The sequence below is a fragment of the Anabas testudineus genome, chromosome 21 (genome assembly GCF_900324465.2).
Source record: "Anabas testudineus chromosome 21, fAnaTes1.2, whole genome shotgun sequence".
Classification (NCBI taxonomy): Eukaryota; Metazoa; Chordata; class Actinopteri; order Anabantiformes; family Anabantidae; genus Anabas; species Anabas testudineus.
Genome location: NC_046629.1, coordinates 11,610,091 through 11,629,147, shown reverse-complemented (window position 1 = coordinate 11,629,147; position 19,057 = coordinate 11,610,091). Strand labels below are relative to the sequence as shown.

General features: G+C 38.4%; 1 protein-coding gene across 1 annotated transcript in view; it reads right to left on the bottom strand.

Annotated features, from left to right (window-relative positions):
- LOC113173775 (glypican-6-like) overlaps positions 1-17,967 on the bottom strand; it is a 66,062-nt gene extending 48,095 nt beyond the window's left edge. Inside the window, exons 1-2 of the mRNA XM_026377319.1 lie at positions 17,475-17,967; positions 3,352-3,510 (exon numbers count right to left, since the gene is read on the bottom strand). Coding sequence (XP_026233104.1) covers positions 3,352-3,510; positions 17,475-17,625 — 310 coding nt within the window. The 5' untranslated portion in view covers positions 17,626-17,967. The remainder of the gene's footprint in view (positions 1-3,351; positions 3,511-17,474) is intronic.
- Positions 17,968-19,057: the final 1,090 nt, after the last annotated feature.

Sequence of the window (19,057 nt, the reverse complement as noted above, 5' to 3'; positions counted from 1 at the left end):
AGAGAATTTTTATATTCTTGTATAAGCATGCAAAATTAAACAACCTTCCAACAATACAGTTGACATCAGTTGGTGGGAGTAATAACAGTGAGTCAGTAAATCCAAAAAGATCAATTGTGCAGGAAGGACCACATTAATATTCTGTTTGGCTACACAATACCATGGTGTTCATGGTCAGAAAAGGGCCAACAATTGATTAGCAATTAAGACCCCTGACTCCTTAATGAGCAAGGTAGAAAATTATTCCTTGTGATAGCCATTATTATTTCTTGTGAACTGCTGTGATATGTATTATGATGAAAACAATGACAATATTCAGACGCGCTATTTGACATAAATATATCAGCATATTTACTCATAAACTGCAGTAAATGTGGCTGCAGGTTGATTTTTGGGATGATGCTGTTTCTCTCTTAGATTCCTACAGCTGTACTGTTTAACTGGGTTGTTGTAGATGTTCCTGCTTTTCCGCTCATGGTCTTGGCATAGTCGAGACTGTGCCCTCTCACTGTGACACGCGGGCTGTGGTGTCAGGTATGCGTGGGCTGGCCAGCTACTGTCAGCTACAGTAACACTCATCACAAACTCTGCATAAAGAGAAGAAAATATACACACTGTCTGCGAGTAGGTGGGAGTCCAGAGACAGGTACTAAATAGATGGTAAAGAGCATCTAAATGAATCAACAGCACTGTATTGTTTGGATCCTCTGGCTTTGTACCAAAGCTAAAACTGTTGTTTTGGTAACATGGAGTCAAAAATGCAAAATCTCAATAATACATAAACAATATCTTCACAGTAATATATGCATTGTTTCATTTTAGTTTATTAAACTTCAGCTCTAAATTTATAACCACACAACTTTAAACACTCAGACTCAGATTCAACAAACTACATATCTATAAGGGTGAAATGTAATCAATATTGCATATTTCCTGAGCAGGTGGTCAGTCAAGACCCTCGGCAGACACATAGTCTCCAGACAGCAAAGGGCTATGGAGCTGAAACCTGCATATGGCATCTGCTTTGATGCTGATGAAATTATGGAAAGTGGCAGCAAACCCCAAGAGGAAGAGGGATGCCTGGAGTCATGCATCTAAGTGCTGCTGGACAAACCCCATTTCCTCCTTCGCTGGAATTCTCCTTATGACATTCACTATCCTGACAGGAGCTGATCAAAATAAAGCTCATTTATTTATGCATGCTTCCAGGAATCACATGTGGGCTACAGAAGTGTATATTCCAGGAAAAAAATACACAAACAAAAACAGACACACATCACCCAGGCATTGTGACATTGAATTTCTGGGCAATGTGCAATCATCTGAGAGTTGCATACTGTAACTCAATAGCATTTGCTTCATATAATATGTTGAAGAGTTTGAAAAGACTGAGCCTAGAAAGACAAGGCATTGACTGCGGAGTATTAAATTGCGCTATTAATCACTCAAATATTATTAGTTGTCGACATTGGATACATTTAGATAGCCCAATATGAACATCTTTGCTTCGATCTCCTACTTTTGGACAAAGATTAGAGTTACATTTGATTAACTGAATCACTGGGAGTGTTACTAAGATGATAGCAGATGATACAACAAGCACCCAGGGGGAAAGTCTAACGCTGCACGATGTGAGGCAATAAGAAGAGGTTCTGCAGCTTTAGACAAAACCACCATAAAGTCTAAAAGAATATTCTGATATAAATGTGCTGGACATACAGTATGCTGTTGTGGAAGATAAATCATATTGAAATATTCAAAGGACAATAAATTATACATGCTGAGGGTCAATACTGCTGAACAACAACTGCTCAAGATAAAAAACAAGTTAGGGTGATCTTTTAGACATTATAGATATATGCTAAAAAACATTCTCGTTGTGTTATACCGTGTAAATATTGTTGTAGTTTTGAGTTTCTCATCTTATTCTTCTGCTGTTTGTGCAACTGCGAAAGGCCTGAACACAAGCGGCTATTGTGTACCATCATATCACTCATCTCAGCTCCTCTTCGACTCAATATCAATTCTGAATTCAAAGATAATTCAAGATTTGTGGTCTGTAGACTCCTTGATTTTTTACAGTTTGTTGCTTTGCAATTGAAAATGTTGTTGAAGCAAACAAACAAACAAATAGATTTATAAAAGTGGGAGAAAAACATCGCAGCATATGTGGATTTATGTAGTTCATGTGCATGTTTTTTATGCTATTGTTGATTCAAACCATAGGCAACAAGCCTGCGTATTAATTACCCTGAATGAGATCCATATACTATAGAGTAAATGAACCTCATTTTATTAAGATGGCAACATCTTGTTACATGTATTGTGTTGCTGCTCGAGTGTAAAACTCCCTCCTGCAAAAGTCTCTTTAAATTTTAAACGCTCCTGTTTCTTATGGCTTATCTAGATTTTAGAACTATATTTTTTTATGGGTTTCTCTTTTCATTTTCCTGTAAATTGCTTTGTCACCGAATTGTGATGGTAACAGTTGGCTTTGCTATTTATTTACAATTATGAACTACAAAAGAAAAAATCTGATTTGGGATTTTAAATAGGGTCTGATCACTCCTAAACTATGCAGAGATAGTATTACTAACTAATTGTTGCTGATTGAAAAAAAAATGTCGTTTTCATATTTTGGAGACAAAGAGAATTTAAATAAAGTGAACTTGAAAAGGTTTCAGAGTGATAACACAACTATGCTGTGATCCTAATAAATTGTTTGACAATGCTGACAGGTGGCCATACTTAATTTTCACCTCTACCTCACTCCACCATTGTCCACAGCAATGAGCTGCTGCTTCCCACACAGCGTAATGTTGGAAGCTAGAGGGATTATTATTTCTCATTAAAGCGTAATGAGAGGGAGCTGACTCCATAGAGAAAGATAGAAGTGGGAGAGGTAGAGAGAGGCTTGGTTCAGTAATGAGTACATTCCCTCCGTCGCAGAAGCTCTCCGGGTGTGTGGTGGTCATAGCAGTCACCATGGGGCAAAGACAAGATCACACACAGCACAAGACCACCAAACAACCTTAATAACAGAGAGTTTGTCTCTGTACTGCTGTTTAAGCTGCCAGTCTGCTTTACAAAAACCCATGTTTGTCTAATCCAACAAGAGGGTTCTCTACTCCAAGGCATGGTAATGAGATTTTCATATCTCGTCTCATCTCAAGGGAGGACACCTACAGAAGTACAAACTGTGAACCTTCCAATTACCATATATAGTTTAAATCCCTTGATTTCCCTTTTTGCAACAATTTGTTCTACACTGGCTGACCTTTAAAACAAGACGAAACTAAACGCAAACAGCAGAATGAATCAGAGCGATACACTGAGCAAAGCCAGACTTACCATCAAATCTTTTATGTCTGGAGGTAAGGATGCTTCTCAACTCGTGACTCATTTCATCAACCAGATTTTCAAAGTCCTGTTTGCTCTGTTGTCCAAATGTGTCCTCCATTTCCTGGGTACAACATGTGTTTCCCTGAGGACATACACGAAGATGTTGACCTGCGAAATAAACAAAAGACACAAAATGTTCATTTCTAACCATGACTATAGGCAGTCATAATGTAACATGATGACTATTACACCACTTTAAAAGATCCTCTCTTTACATTACACGGTGATACTTCATTTAAGTTAAATATATATATAATGTCATTGACTCTACATGTGTAATTAATTGTGCATAGACCAAGTGTCAATGACATATAGCCACTGGTTTCTCAGTGCTCCAGTTCACAAACTCACTGACATTTAAATTGCCAACAGTCTAACATGAAACCTTTGTCATTATCCCCACATGAGAGCAGATATGCATTCCATTGCAATTTTCTCTGTACAGAAAATGAGCTTCCAATTTCAGAAACTGGCCCAGTAAAATGGTTTGTGCTTTGTGCGATCTTCACCATTATTGTATGTAGAGAAAGAACAATGATGCAGTTTTGCGTTTAGTCTGACAATCATTGTATCACTGACTAGGTGTTATCAAAGTTAAATCAATGAAGAAACAGATAATGCATTTCTTTAAAATATTCGTTGCCACATGACATAATTTATGACATTGTGGAAATACTGAAGTGAATCAAAAGTTAATGATCTACATCATTCCATTTTCCCAAGCAGCCGTTTTCAAAGACAGCCACAGATGATGCAGACTCAGTCTGTAATAGCATTTATTTCTTCATTTCACAGTATAAAACCCAGTGTCACTGTGGGAGGGTGAGCATGTCAGGAAGTGAAATAGTAATATAATCATGTAATAATAATGACTGTCATGTGACAACAACTGAAGATTGTTTGCAAATACTTCACAGTTGTCTTTGCAACATTTTTACTGACGTTTTCTCCGGAGCACACTTTGTTCCCTGATTTCTCAAAGAAAGGGCAGATTTAATGTACATCGTCTTCAGTGAGCATCAGCTTGCAATCAGGCGAGTCGCTGTTAGAAGATAGTAGCAGTAAAACTTTCCCTGCATGCAGCAACAGATAGACTGCACAGCAGCAGGAACATGAAATAGCTTCCACCAAGTGAGTGACAATATATGAGCAAATTGTTGTCAACAAATAGTCTCACAAGTACAGAAAAATTTGACTTTAACACGCAGACTTTACAGTTTGCAATAAGTCATAAGCAAACCATGTTTTCAACCCAGCAAGCAATCTGTCCAGAGCTGCATTAAGTTCCCGCCAACATCTTGTATGTATGTTAGGATTGCACCAATTTGTTATGCCTTCTCCAGCACATCTCAAAGATTCTCAATGGGGTTAAGGTCTGAACTCTCTGGTGGCCAATCCATGTGTGAAAATTATGTGTCATGCTCCCTGAACCACTCTTTCACAATTTGAGCCCATTGAATCCTGGCACTGTCATTTTGGAATATGCCCATGCCATCAGGGAAGAAAAAGCCCATTGCTGGCCAAATGTGGTCATTCAGTACATTCATGTAGTCTGCCGAACTAACTGTGTTGCCAGCTAAAATATATTAATCACTATAGTAATTATCCAGTGAAAGGCTCCTACATATTTGCCAAGTGAAATCCAGGTGGTGACTTTTTTTTGTCCAGGCAGTGTATGTTGTAGTATGTGACACCAGCCTCTGGAAAAACCATGTCTCAAAATAACTTAGTTAAATCTTTTAAGTGCATCTTCATGTAACGTTCGTTATGTGATAACAAGCTGTTGTGATGATATATAACCTTGTTCTCTTTGATGGTGAAAACAGTGAGATGTGTTTGAAAGTTCTGGAAATCTATTGTGTTTCTGTATCATAATAAATATTATGTTATATTTTGTTATGAAAAGCCACATCATTGTTTTTTTTTGTTGACATGCCAGTCTCTAAATACAAAATGGAAATAATAACTTAATCAATGCAAAATAAAAATTCAGCTTTTCATTTTTCTATTGTTTCCATAAACTGAATCTTAAATCTAACTTTTTCAATAGACAGAGTCAGTATATGAAAAATAGCATGTAACCACATATTTGTGTGTGTGTTGGTGCACAAAGCTTAGAGTGAAACAGAGGGTAGTCAAGCAAAAATACCAAACATCATTAAAACATCCTCATTCACATGCTATATGGTATGAAATTAGACTTTCACAATATTGCATCATTTTCACCATGGGTGGGCTCAAAATCACTGGAAAGAACAGGGTCTTCAGTGTGAAAGACAACAAATGTCGACAGAAATGAGGAACTTCACAATCTGGCAAAACAGAGATGATAGATTATATATGTAGAGGAACTATGGGAACAGGTGTGCATGTAGGCAGGTGAAGGTCTGATGAGTGGGGATGAGAAACAGGTCAACGGGTGTTTATCTGGGAGTAATGTAAAAAAAATAATTTAAAAATATAATTTAGTGTGGACACCTCCTAAGAAAGGCTTCGACAAAAAGGGGGTTTCTGTGCAACAATTTCAGTGTGACGTTCAGGTGCACACCAGCCATTGGAAATGTTCTGTTTAAAAAGACACATGAAGCTCGCAATTGCAGAATAATAGCTACTCTTTTCTTTGCAGATTTCCTCCACTAATCATGAAATATTTGTTTGCCTGTGTTAAAGTGGATTGAAGAACTTCAGCACAGGCATTAAAAGAACCGAGCAGGACAGATGTTACCAGCAAGTCCCTCAGGCTGTAAATTCATAGTGCAACCTTTTCATCAGATGCATCAAGAAGAAAAAAAAAACAATCCATCTTGACACAACAACCCTACTGTGTGCTCCACCAGTCTCAACAGAGCAAACATCAACCTGCTATACATCAACTTAGTGTATGGAGCTTTCAAGGGACTTCACTACTCAAAGTGCCATGACCTTCCTAGTCAAGGTTAAGGCAGCACTGTGGCCTCACACATATTGTAATCCCTCTGCTGGTGCACAGACCACACATTAGCAGCAGAGTGTGGCAGACAGTGACAGACAGTCTCACTTTGACAGCAAAGGAAAGTGTACGTTGCATAGAAGGAACATATAAGCAATCACACCCCATTTTCCACAGTTGTGTGCAGTAACATTTCAATTTGCTGCACACTAAGGTGTATTTCTTATGTTTAAAATGTTCCTAACAATTGAAGCTGAACTATAAGTCATAAGTCACACTTGTGAACACTAACTCTGGTCTTGAGAACAATGTGTGTGTGTGTGTGTGTGTGTGTTGCTGATTCAGAGCCCTGGGAAACGGGTTGAAGAAAATCTGCTGTGCTGTGAGTCGTTGGGAGTCGGCCACCAGATGTTATTGTGTGAATACAGTCGCATTGTTAGCATTTCTATGGAACTCAGCAAGTTTCTCCAAATATATTGTAAAATGGCACTGATATAGTAGTGTACTTTCTACCATTCACGTATATTACTAGAACACATAAACACATAATCTACTGGTGCACCTGTAGCTTTGGACTGAGGTAAAATATTAAACACCTTATGGGGTCGCTAAGTTAAGTTGTCAAAGTAATGCTTTTTAGGGCCTGTCTTTCACTCAGCGTTATCATCAAATTCCCATTTTTGTGCTATTACAGTATTTTAGATTTATATACTGTACCATGTGTTTCCTGTGAAGAAGCTCTAAGCTTTTATCAGCTTTTATTGCACTGCACGTCCAATCTTTCAAACTGAAAAAAATAGAGTGATGTGAGTGTATACCCATGAAAGTCAAGGGTGTTTTTGAAATTACAGAAGTGCACGTTCCTCAAGAAAATGGCTTAGCACAGCTTAGGGATAGTCTTCCTTGTTTCTTCACTCACTGGGTCCATAACAAGGTATATGCGATTGGGGGTTTTGTTTTTGGCTCACTGTACTACCCCAAATCCCTGTCCTGTTCTGTCTTTGTTCAACTCTACCTGGATGATCCATAACTTTGTGCTATTTAAAGCCATATCACCATATCATGTCCAACATCCTTGTAGAGCAGCACATCCTATTCACATTACCATTTTAACAACAAACATGCCGATTCAGCACATGCTAATGCTGTGGCACTACTGTTAACTGTGCAATAACACGGTGAAAACTGTAAAATTGAGTGTTAATGGGAGAGGTTTATGCATGCACTCATTTATTAATTCCTATGCAAGCTGTCATCATAAATCGCAATTACTACTTGTCAAGCCCATGTCTGTAATCAAATGGAGTGTCAGTCAAATCAGCTGGCTTATTATCACTGCAAATGAAGCTCTACAAAGATAATTAAATTCTACCTTCTTCCTGCTGAGATGTGCTCGCATTTTATGGTGCACACCTGCCATTTAATGGTAGGATTTCAGCATTAATTATTTATAATAGATAGCAAAAACAAAACGTTTAGGGATTCCTTTGTTGGAACCATTGGAGTTTCCCTCTCTCATCAGTAGTTTTCAGAATGAGGCTTCTTCATATTCACCTATTAGCTTCAAACTTTGGTAATCTGTCTTTAAAACTATTCCACATAATAAGTTTGTCTGCTTTGCTGATGTCTGCACGTTTTATGGGTATTCACTTAGTACACTTTCAAGCCAGTGATTTCTTTGATTTCTTGTCACTGGTAACTGTTTAGAGCATTCAGTGAACACTTCCAACCCTCATCTGCTTGAATCACACTTGATGTGTTCTGTTTCACTGAGTTGTCTGCTTTGGTGTTAATATCTAACCTTAAAACTTTTCACAACTAAGTCGTGTAGCAAATTACCATTTAAGAATAACACGTTTTAACATTTGTTTTGGTTTTTTCATCAAAGTCTGTTAGATTTTGCTGTCTTTTTTTTTAGGTCTTGCAGCCTCACACCTCAGTGCAGCTACAGTTAGAGGAAGGAGAGGAAGGGCTGAGTGGAGCAGAATGGATTGATTTTGAGTTTGATGCTACTGCTTGCCTTATTCCCCAAATTTCACAAAATATTATTTAATTTAGGAATCATACTGGAGAATGAAGTGTCCACGTTTCTATGCCTAAGGTAGGACAACTCTTGCAAAGATTCATCAGTGTACCTGGCCAAGGAGACCCACAGCATATGTGCTCTGCCATATGCTGTGGGTCCCATGATTCCCCCTGACAAACTCTTTATGCATTCACACTTGAAGCTGTAACTTGGTCCTAATGAGATCAACACTTTTACCGTTGCTGCTCCTCTATCTTGTCACATCACTTTATCAACAAAAGAAAGTTGCAAAGTAGCGTGAATTCTGGCAGCTTGTTAGCTCTGACTGAGCTTGAGAGTCTGTTTTTTTTTTTGTCAGTTCATCATTTCAGTTCATAATTTAGTTAATGTCTGCTTCTAATTTTTGCCTTAGTTTGAAGCTCTGCCAGGCTTTTTCTATTTTGTTGCTGTTAATTTTATCTTACTTATTATTATCTTGTTCTGAATATATTTGGATTGACTTGTTTGATGCTCCATGTGACATAGCCAGTGGAAATAGTTTTGATCAATAAAATGTCCTCACCTTTACGTATTATTTCTATATTTTATTGCTTTGTATTTTTCATCGAGGATCTTGATGATTGGATTCACTCTGTATCCACCTTTACGGTTGTCTAGAGAAAGTTCTCAAAGCAGGTAACCCCCCTACTGAGACAAGCAGAACATGTCATCCACTTTCTTTTTTTACATTTCACTTTGGTAGCTGTGGTCTGAAATGGCTCAGTCACTGTATGCTTAGATTATAACTCAAGGAAAAAAGGCTATCCAAGCCTATTCCAATATTGCCAGATGAGCAACAAGATCAGCCTTTAATTGGTCAAGGCTTCAGACAGAGTAGTACACTCAATACATATCCAAAAGGCAGAAGTGCTCATTTTTGTTACCACATAAACAGCTCTTATAAAACTTTAAATATCTTAAAATGAGATACTGTAAGGAGCTTATTATATCCGAAGATGTAAGCTAGAGGTCTATCATTAGTTCATCCAATAATCAGTTAATGTCATACTCTTTTAAACAAGAAAAATTATTTAGGTCCTGCTTTACCTTTCTCTATATATAGAACACACTGAAACACCCCTCCTGCATCAAGGGTAATCATACTTTGACAAGAAAATGACATGTACAATTGTCAATCAGATCCTCACAATCTACAGTGCACAAGAATGAAATTCAGTGCATATGAACATCAACGCTGATCTATCATGGATCTGTGAACTCCAGACAGTCTTTTCTTTTCCACTTTTAATAATGTCTCAGGAGGGTTTTGTGTACAGAATAGCCAAGTTTCTCACTCAAGTTCGAACTTGCATCAATCAAAATTGAATGACATTATTCCTATCACATTTTGGGTCATGTCAGAAGTCATAATGAAAGGCATGCTTGTGTTTTAAATAACTAGGGGATGCTGATACAGAGGAGTATATGTCCTTGGGTGAATGAGGACAGGTTCAAGAGGAAATGAATTCTCACTGACATAAAACAGTCTACAATAAAAGCAGCACAGTACAATGGCATGATGGTATTCTTCATCCTCAGGAGAGTGAGCGTGAAGGGAAAAAGCACAGGAATAAAGATGTTGGAACAGTTTCATACTCCTAGCAAATGTGTCAGTATTTTTTTTTTTCAATACGTCAAGATATTCCACTGCAACATGCCACATGCAAGGCTGTGTACATGATAAAATAGCCAAGCGTTGACTCACTGGTATGGTATTTCATATTGTAATATTTTTAAATGCACTAAAAAAGTCTCTTTGAGGAAAGAAATATAAATGCATAACAGCATACCGTCAACACAAAGAGATATTATTTTTTTGAGGTTTTGAAGAAGCTGTTGTGTATAAATAGGCTTTCTAGACAATATATATGGTATTTTGTTTTACATTGATACATCTGATATCTTTTCATCTAGGCTCAAAGAGAATTCAATGCTGGGTAATCTGGTATCTAGACAATGACCATAAAAGATAAACATGATTACATTTCACTTAAACTAAACACTTTTTGAGATTCATCATTTATTTCATTACATTCTACAGAAAAGAAATTCAGCATTAACTACAGTCCATTTCAGTCTAAAAGCTAAACTGGCAAGCACTCTCCTATCCAGCATGTCAAATGTGGGCATGTCACGTCTTTGTCACATCTTATGTTGTCATACGTGATAGGAAACTGCCTGTTGGTCAGATGAAACAAACTATATGAATCTATCATATCTTTCAGCTTTGAGAAACTGTGATGGATGTTTTTTGAAGCTTGTTCTAAAGTTTCCCTGACCAAACGATAAATTGAGATTAATTGAGAACAGGTGGAGAAATATACAAAGAATGGATTTATCCTTGTATAAACCTTAGCCAAAAAGATAACTATAGAGCCCAGAAGTAAAGCATGTTTGACTTCAAGGATAATAGCTATGGAATATTCCCTTGCCCTTACCCTTCTGCAAAGTGTAAAAATGTCATTACAGTTAAGACTAATGTATGGATTTCTTAACACCATGTGAAGCACATTTAGGAATGACAAGCACAGCATAATCCGCATATGCAGCACAATGTCTGGTATTTATTGAGACGTATGTATTAAAAAGCCTTGCAGAGGTATGTGAAGACCCATGTGGATATTCGATCCACATGGGCAGCAAGCCTAGAGACCTTCGAGAATTAGATGCAAGCAGGGGAGCCACTCTCTTGTGCATCAGCTTGCTAAGTGGAGCATGGCAGAGGACTGCACTACAGGTAGCAGCTGGTGGCTTTTGGGCCCTGAGACCTGCACTGATCATTACCTTTCACTCAGCATTTACAGCTTAGTTTACCGGCACTGGCCATTATTAGCTCTGATACCTTGTTACAGCGCTAGTGTCCTCTAGTCAGCACACTGCTTAACTGCAACCAAGAGCACACACCTCAACTGCACATAACATACTGTAGCTCCCCATGGCATCTAAAACACATCATACTGAACAATATTCAGGACCAGTGTAAAGGCAAAAATCCTCTCCAGTTGCACATCATGTCTAGTCAGACGATGTCAACAAGACAGGAGTGGCAGATGTGTGGCTAAAGATAGATCCAAGGACAGCAACAAGGCATTTGAGGAGGCTTTGTTTCATGATGGTGGGTTTTGACAGGCAGATGAGGTGTCGAGGAAAAAGTACCAACTATACATCACAGCCAAAAGCTAAAATTTGATCCTCTTATCAATGAAGAAACACACATTGATCCTCAGGATTCTTCTGAAAGCCAGTGATGATCCTTGACTTGCTTGAAAAGAGACAACTCCTGGAGACTAAAAAAAATATATAATAAACAGAATCAGTGAGATATCAAGTTAGAGACACAGCATGTGCCAAACATGCCTAAACATTAGTTTAAACAACATTTTACACATAAAGAACAAGATAAGTCTGGTGGCACAACACTTCAACTTCACTTTCAATTTCGAGTTTAAACGTCAGTGAAGTAAATGTTTACTAATGTATTAATGTAATTTGGTTTAAATAGATTACAATACTGTAAGATGTAACTGGCTAAAAGCTTTTTTTAATTGTAGTCCAGTCTAACATTTTATAAAAGGAAGAATGGAAAAATAGTATCAGTGACTATAAAAGAAATATGTTTATGCCAACTTCTTAAATAAGGAAGAAAACGCTTATTCTCAATGGCTCCAGGTTAGAATTTAATTGGACAGTTGCTGACAAGAACTAATAGATCAAAATAGCATCTATTCAATATCTTGCTGACAACAGGATCACTCATTCTTTCACATTTCAAATGAGTCTTAAACCATTAAAAGGCTATTGCCATGCCGTCTCAAGAGAATAACTTCAATCCATTTCCTTGTTTTTCACAGTAGATTTATCTCATATGAATTTGACAAACATTAATTCTTCATGGCTGTGTTTGTAGCATCACTCCTCCGGTAACCTTCTGAATATGACAACTGCTGCTTACCAATGATATAAACTTAGTATTAGACAAGCTTCAAAAATCCAGTGTCGCCATGTGTTTCTACTCTTAATCTAATCAGAAATTGCATTTCTGGAAATGTCTGAATAAAACTTAAAATTAAAATGCATTGATTAGTAGCAAAAATAAATAAATAAACAAACAGCGTTGTTAATAACTGCCAAACTAAAATCCCTTTTGATTTCATAATATGTAAAATGTTATATTAAAATTTCAGCACCCAGGGTTGTAAGCAACAAAAAGTTAGACATAAACCCTGTTGAAGGCCACAAACAAAACAAACAGTGCTTGGGACAGAAAAAGAATTTGGTTTTAGTTCAGGTTTTTGAAGACATCTTTCTTCTTGAAGCCTAAATTGACTGATGTTTAACATACTACAGGTTCCAGAGTGGAAGAAAATAAAAACAAAAACTAATCCAGTTCCACAGCTTTTTTTAAATTGATCATCTTAACAACCTTTTTGAGCAAAGCTTAAATTGGGAATGTAGTGCATTGTACCTATCAGTGGCAGACATACTGTAAATAATGTCTAATGGAAAACAAACTCCCATACTGTATGTACATTAAATAGAAGGATACCTTGAGGAACACTACTATAATTGGCAGTTAGTATACCTCTGACTGCCTAAATAAATAATAATTTAACATAACGCAACCTCAAAATGACTACTCCTACGCATGGGTAAACGGAAAACTATTAAGGTGTGCCGAACTCCTCCATCATAGACTGGTGTTAGGGAGTCAAGACGATGGGGAGCAAAGAATCCAAACAGTGTGAAATGTGGAACAGTACCAATTGCATAGTTGGGTTTATTGCAGCACTTGCTCTAGAACCAAACTTCTGGTGAGGGACTAGACTCTATTCTTTTTGTGCCTCAGGTAAGAGATGCCAGGCAGGTGGGAAATGAGAGCTTCACCTCAATGGGACCGTGAATGACTGTAAGAAACTCTTGTCTGTGCTTATGCACCAAGCAGCTGTTGAGAATATCAGCCTTGCAGCCTTGCAATCTCACTGACATGCTGGAAGTGATAACACCCGGGTGTTTTACAGATGTATTGGAAGACTTCAACACTCCTATTGGACTTCTGAGCTTGTTATGAATTTACCATAACAGTGGTAGTTTCGTGACATCTGCCACATGTCTTTGGACCCAAGTAAAGTGTATAGTGGTCAAGGAAAGCGTCAGAACCTTTACATGTGACAATAGATTGCTCTCTTTGGATTAGGAGTAGAGATCTTCATTGGACCCAAATGAATCTCAACGGACCGTGATTCTTTTAGTTTCCAAAGTGATTCACTTACACAGAACTTTATTCAGTGGTAAAGCAAATTGTATCTCATACATTTGTACTTAAACATGATAGTTAAAAAGCTAATTGGAATTGAATTTAAAATGCTTTGAGTGTTGTGTTTTTCCGCTTCTAGAGCAGCAACCCTAAAACACTTGCAGGACACAATGTTTCCTGCACTTCTCAGAAGGAACACCCGCAGAGACAGCCCATCATGAGGCCATTTTGGCATTCATGAGCATGATTGATGACACAGGGATGGAGGCAGTGTTTGAGAAATCCCCTCTGCCACGAGATAAATTACTTGTTTGGATTCTTCTTTCCTGATAGTTACCCCCACTGTTTCTCAGTAAGACAGATTCACAATACATTATATAGCAAAATACATCTTTAAATACTGGTGCTGCCGTACACAAACTCACAAAATAACTGTCAAACCCTATCAAGTCCAATTATCCACTGTTTTATGACAAATATTTTAGTATAAACTTGCTCAAACACATTAAAAGCTGCTATCCATCTCGGGACTTGACTCCCACATCTATCTCCACATGTGTGACTGTCAGGAAGGTCACGATAATCTGACAATACATCACAGTGATACTGACATATGCTGCAGGGCCTAACAAAGTCACCTGGCCATTTCCTCTGCAGGCACTTTCATTTAGCTCTTTTTAATCCTCTCCATCCCATTACATGACAGTAGAGATCCTGGACACATTACATGCTTCAGCAGAGATCATTTGCTTCGTTGTGCAGGCTGCCAAGGATCACATAAAATTTCAGCAATGTTATTTCTGTCTCATCTCCATCTCCTGGCTGGGAGTAAACAGAGCTGGATGTCAAATGATACAATATGATATTCTAAGAAGTTCCATTGAATGCAGCAGTCTGACTCTAGTTACTTTTCATATCTTTCCATCTTGTCTTTCTATCTTGTCTCAGGCACTTAGATTCATGACTAAATATGCAACTACTGAAGTTAAAGTTCAGAAAAAAATTGTGGTTAGATAACATTTCATTGACAGTTGCCTTGAAACATAAGTCAACAATGTCACAACTTTCTTCCATCACTTGAGAAAAGTAAGGGCTCAACCCTCCACTGAGTGAAAAACTGAGACAGCACGACCGAGCCTGGGTGCAGGTCTGATCATTAACCAGAGCAATAAAGAACAACGCTCAGCCTTTATATGGCAAAGCTAAATGAATTAGTTAAAAGTCTAATTAAGTAAATATATAGTAGGTAAAGTGTGGTGTGGAGCAGAGTGCAAACACTAAAGACATCTAGAGCAATCTCGTTCATGCTCCTGTGGTTCGAAATGCTTTCACCATGCTGCTGCTAACAACCTCCGGGCCGGTTAGCAGGCATAATGATTGCTTCAAGCGAGTCTTGTGGAATTACTGTATCAAGTCAGCCTTTAGACTTTGGATCATCACGGTTTTTCTGTCAATAAGTGCAATTCAGTGATTCTGAGCATGGTCCTCCTTGGCATTATATCGGCAATGTGTAACCTTTACGCATATAATGTGTTCAGAATACATTTATTAAATAAGCTTTATGAAAGTTCAATTAAGTAGTACATTGAGTCTAATCCACAGATACAGGAAATAAATGTGTTACCTACTGTACTGTATATAATTCTACACGTTATATCAAGGGTTTATGCCTGGTCTGACTAATGGTCACTAATGGCATCAATTCACAACTAATTATCTCTATTGGCATTAAAGACAGCCAGAACACATGCGTCCATCTGTGACTGTACCACTTCACATTGAAGATGCTGCCCATCAGATAATGACAGAAACCTTAATAAATCAAACAGCACAGAACAATAGGGAGAAGCAGCAAAGGTATAATTTGTAGAGGTGGGCCAGTTACATAGAGGTTGACATTTTTACCCAACCATCAGTGAGTTAATAGAGTGTGATGGCAGCTGTGAGGCTGACTGAAATAATTTGCTATACGGGAAGCTTTAAGAGCCACTCTACAGAGAGTTCAACAAGTATCAACTAATCTACAATCCACTGGGATATTAACTCCAAACTAATGTCACGACCGATGTGCTGTCCATCTGCCATATGGACAGTCATAACCCCCTGGGTGCCACCTCCTGAACAGCTAATATTACGAACCTGCTGCCCCCAGAACACCACATACAGCATGTCCATGACCAACACAACTACTTCCATTCAAATAAACTTTTAAAAAGTAATGTAACATCCATGAGATAAAAGTTAAAGCTCAGTGTTTAAAATTATATTAATTTCCACAGAGTAACACATGATCTTTCAAAGTAAAATACTGCTTTCCAAACTATTTTGGCAGCTACTTTCTGACCAGATGTTATTTGACATTAACTTTTGCATAAAACATATTTACTGAGCTTGAGTGTGGTTTGCATGAGTGAGAGGTTATTTGTTGGAAGGCTGAAGGACATGTCCATCACTGTGTGAATTTGCTGAGGTGCAGATAATGTGTTGACTGCCTAACAGACATGTAAGGTTATGACTCAGTCAAAGACAAGATCAAAAGGAGTTTATTCAGGGTGACATCATGCTGAGATGAGACAGTTGAGAGTTTATCACTGATTTGGGTGATTAGTTGTGATGTCAACGACGTCGATCCAAAGGATTTAATCAGTTAGTTCTTCAGCCCTAATAGCCTCTCATTTGGACCAGTTTAAAGAAAGCAGCATTGATCCTGAAGCACAATAATGATGACGTGGAGACACAACTCAGCTGGGGTAATATGTACACATATAGATATTCACATAAATCGCCATTAATCTAAGCAATTCTGTGATTTCACAAACACAAATTTAACCAATGATTTTAAGACTGGTTTATATTAAACACTTTACTGCTATATCACATACTGTATAGTTGTAAAGCATTCACTACACCACACTTTACCACAATTCACTGTACAGGATTCATGTTCATTATTATATATCTCCATTTGAATAGAACACCACATATTTATAAAAAGACAGTCCTTACATTTCTAAGTTTCAAAACTCAATAGAGGATTCAACTAGACACAATTGTATTATTTGTAACAGGAACCTGATGAAAACCGGTCTTTACAATATAGTTCATTCAGTGTAAAAGTTAACTTAGGTAGTGAATGAAATTGTGTACAATGAATTCCTCATGGTCATGGGCACTTCTACTTTACCTCATCACATCAGGTAAGAGCTGAGCATTCATTCTTTCTTGTTGGTTACCACAGTGGGAGACCTCCACTGTGCTCACCACATCTTCTCTTTTCCCATTCAGCACTGATGGTGACTGATAACACACATGGCACCGGACAGTTTGAACACACAGCCAAACCAAACCAGCTCACACACAAACTGCTGGGGTCTGGGTCTGGTGTTACATTAGGGGGGGGGGGGCTGTCACTTCACTTGTGCAAGCTGGAGGCTGCAGGAGGCTGGTCCAGGTGGTGATCACCCAGTCAGGTCAGTTAAGACTATTTTGGTAACTGACCATGGCTGTGTGCCTTGTGTGCACTTTAAAACTTTGGGCAGTGAAAGTCGCAGCACTGAGTGAGTGACAGGTGGCTGAGGTGCTGCACAACCGATTATCCTGATGCATTTCCAGACTTCCCCCTGCAGCATTCAGACGCTTTACAGACCAACAGGAATGACTTTGCATCTTAAAATAGTTTGCAAAAGCGTGGTTTGAGATTTTTTTTTCATTTAGAGCGCATCATTACGCGTGCCTATGTTATAAAAGCCTGTTTAATCGCGAGACTGTGCAGTAATTGGCAGGTCGTGAGCGTAATTGACAAGTGGCACCGAGTTCAGCCTTACCTGGGATCTCCTGAAGAGGGACATGTGTGAAGCTGAAGCCTTTCCCGACGCATGCCTCCCTCACCTCGCTGCAATTCCGTGCCCTAAAATCTGCTCTCGCTGCAACCGACAGCACAGAAAAAGTGCAAATGATGGTCTCTAGTGTGAGCATTGTTCACTTGTGTGCAAATCCTTCTTGTTTGAGCTTGTCTGCAGCAGCAGGATCCCGTGCGCTGGTAAAAGTCCCCTGCAGTAGATCCGCAGGTAGCCTATTTAGTGACTGGGCGTTTTTAATGGTTGCAACTCAACTATAACAGTCTACAAAGACATTTCCCAAAGCAAAAAAAAAAAAAAAATCTAATCCCAAATCTACTGCAACCGAGAATGGTGGAGAAAAGTCCCCCCGGCGCCACAGAAGAGAGGACTGCGAGTGTGGAGATGCCACATGAATCCAGGCGGTGCGGTTCCCGGCGTGCGGACTCAACTTCGCTGCGCACACGAAGCCCCCCGGTCGCTGTGCTGGAGTGGAAATGCTGTGTGGAAGGGGAGCGCACCGTGTTTAGATCTGATGCACTGGCAAAGCAAAAGCGGGACACAAAATACGGAGTGGAATCCAGCCTCATCCATTTTTGGCGAGGGCTGCAGGTCGACACCTACCACCGGGACACAAAACAACAACTAAATAAAAATGAATTCATTAATGTAGGGGAAGGTAGCTGGATATGGCCATAAATAAATAATCAGCATTGATTTTCTTTTTCCCTGCTGTACAGTAGACAGTGTGGGTCTCTCCCTATCAGGCTGTGCTGTAGTAAATCTGTAGGATCCTGTTGTGATCTTACAGGACATCAGTGATAAGATCACTACAGTAAATCCTAACATGTACTGTATATTTTAGTTGCTTACCAGAGAATGCGTGTGTTATCTTATTTTGTATAGGATATATGACTTGGCTATATGATCATATGGTGTTTTTCTTTTTCATCTGGCATCAAAGCAAATCCCCATGTGGCGCAGGATCCTACTCATACTGTGTATTAACTAGAGGATGTAATGGATGTGATGAAGAGAAGACAAGCTTCCATGGCTTTATTGATTTTGCAACAGCTTGATCCTCCGGTAGATCAACAGTGGATTAACATGGCTGCCATCACTGTGCAAAGGATGACTTGTTGGTATGGGGTATTTTCAAAGGCCATTGAAAATGACAGTGGCTTGACTTTTGGTAAAATTATAATATGCATCTTGATGTTAATGCTTTTGTGCTTTTATTTTTGTTTGCAAATTACAGCACAAGTGAACCTTGATTATATCAGATGTACACCCAGTATTTGATTTGTATTGCTACAAATACAAATAAATAAAGTAGATTTGTTTTAATTATTTTTTAAATAGCTTTTAAAACGAAAATGACATTTTTGAAGGAGTTCAATAGGTTTTCTGCTGAAACCTTATTTATGAGCCAAATGTCAAACAAATCTGAACTTGAATATTTCCAACAGCAGTAAGTCCAGTAGTGTTTAAAATACATTGTATTGTACTTTGTACATGTTCAGTAAAGAATCTGAAGTTATGCTTCACATCCGGGATTATTTTAGGCAGGT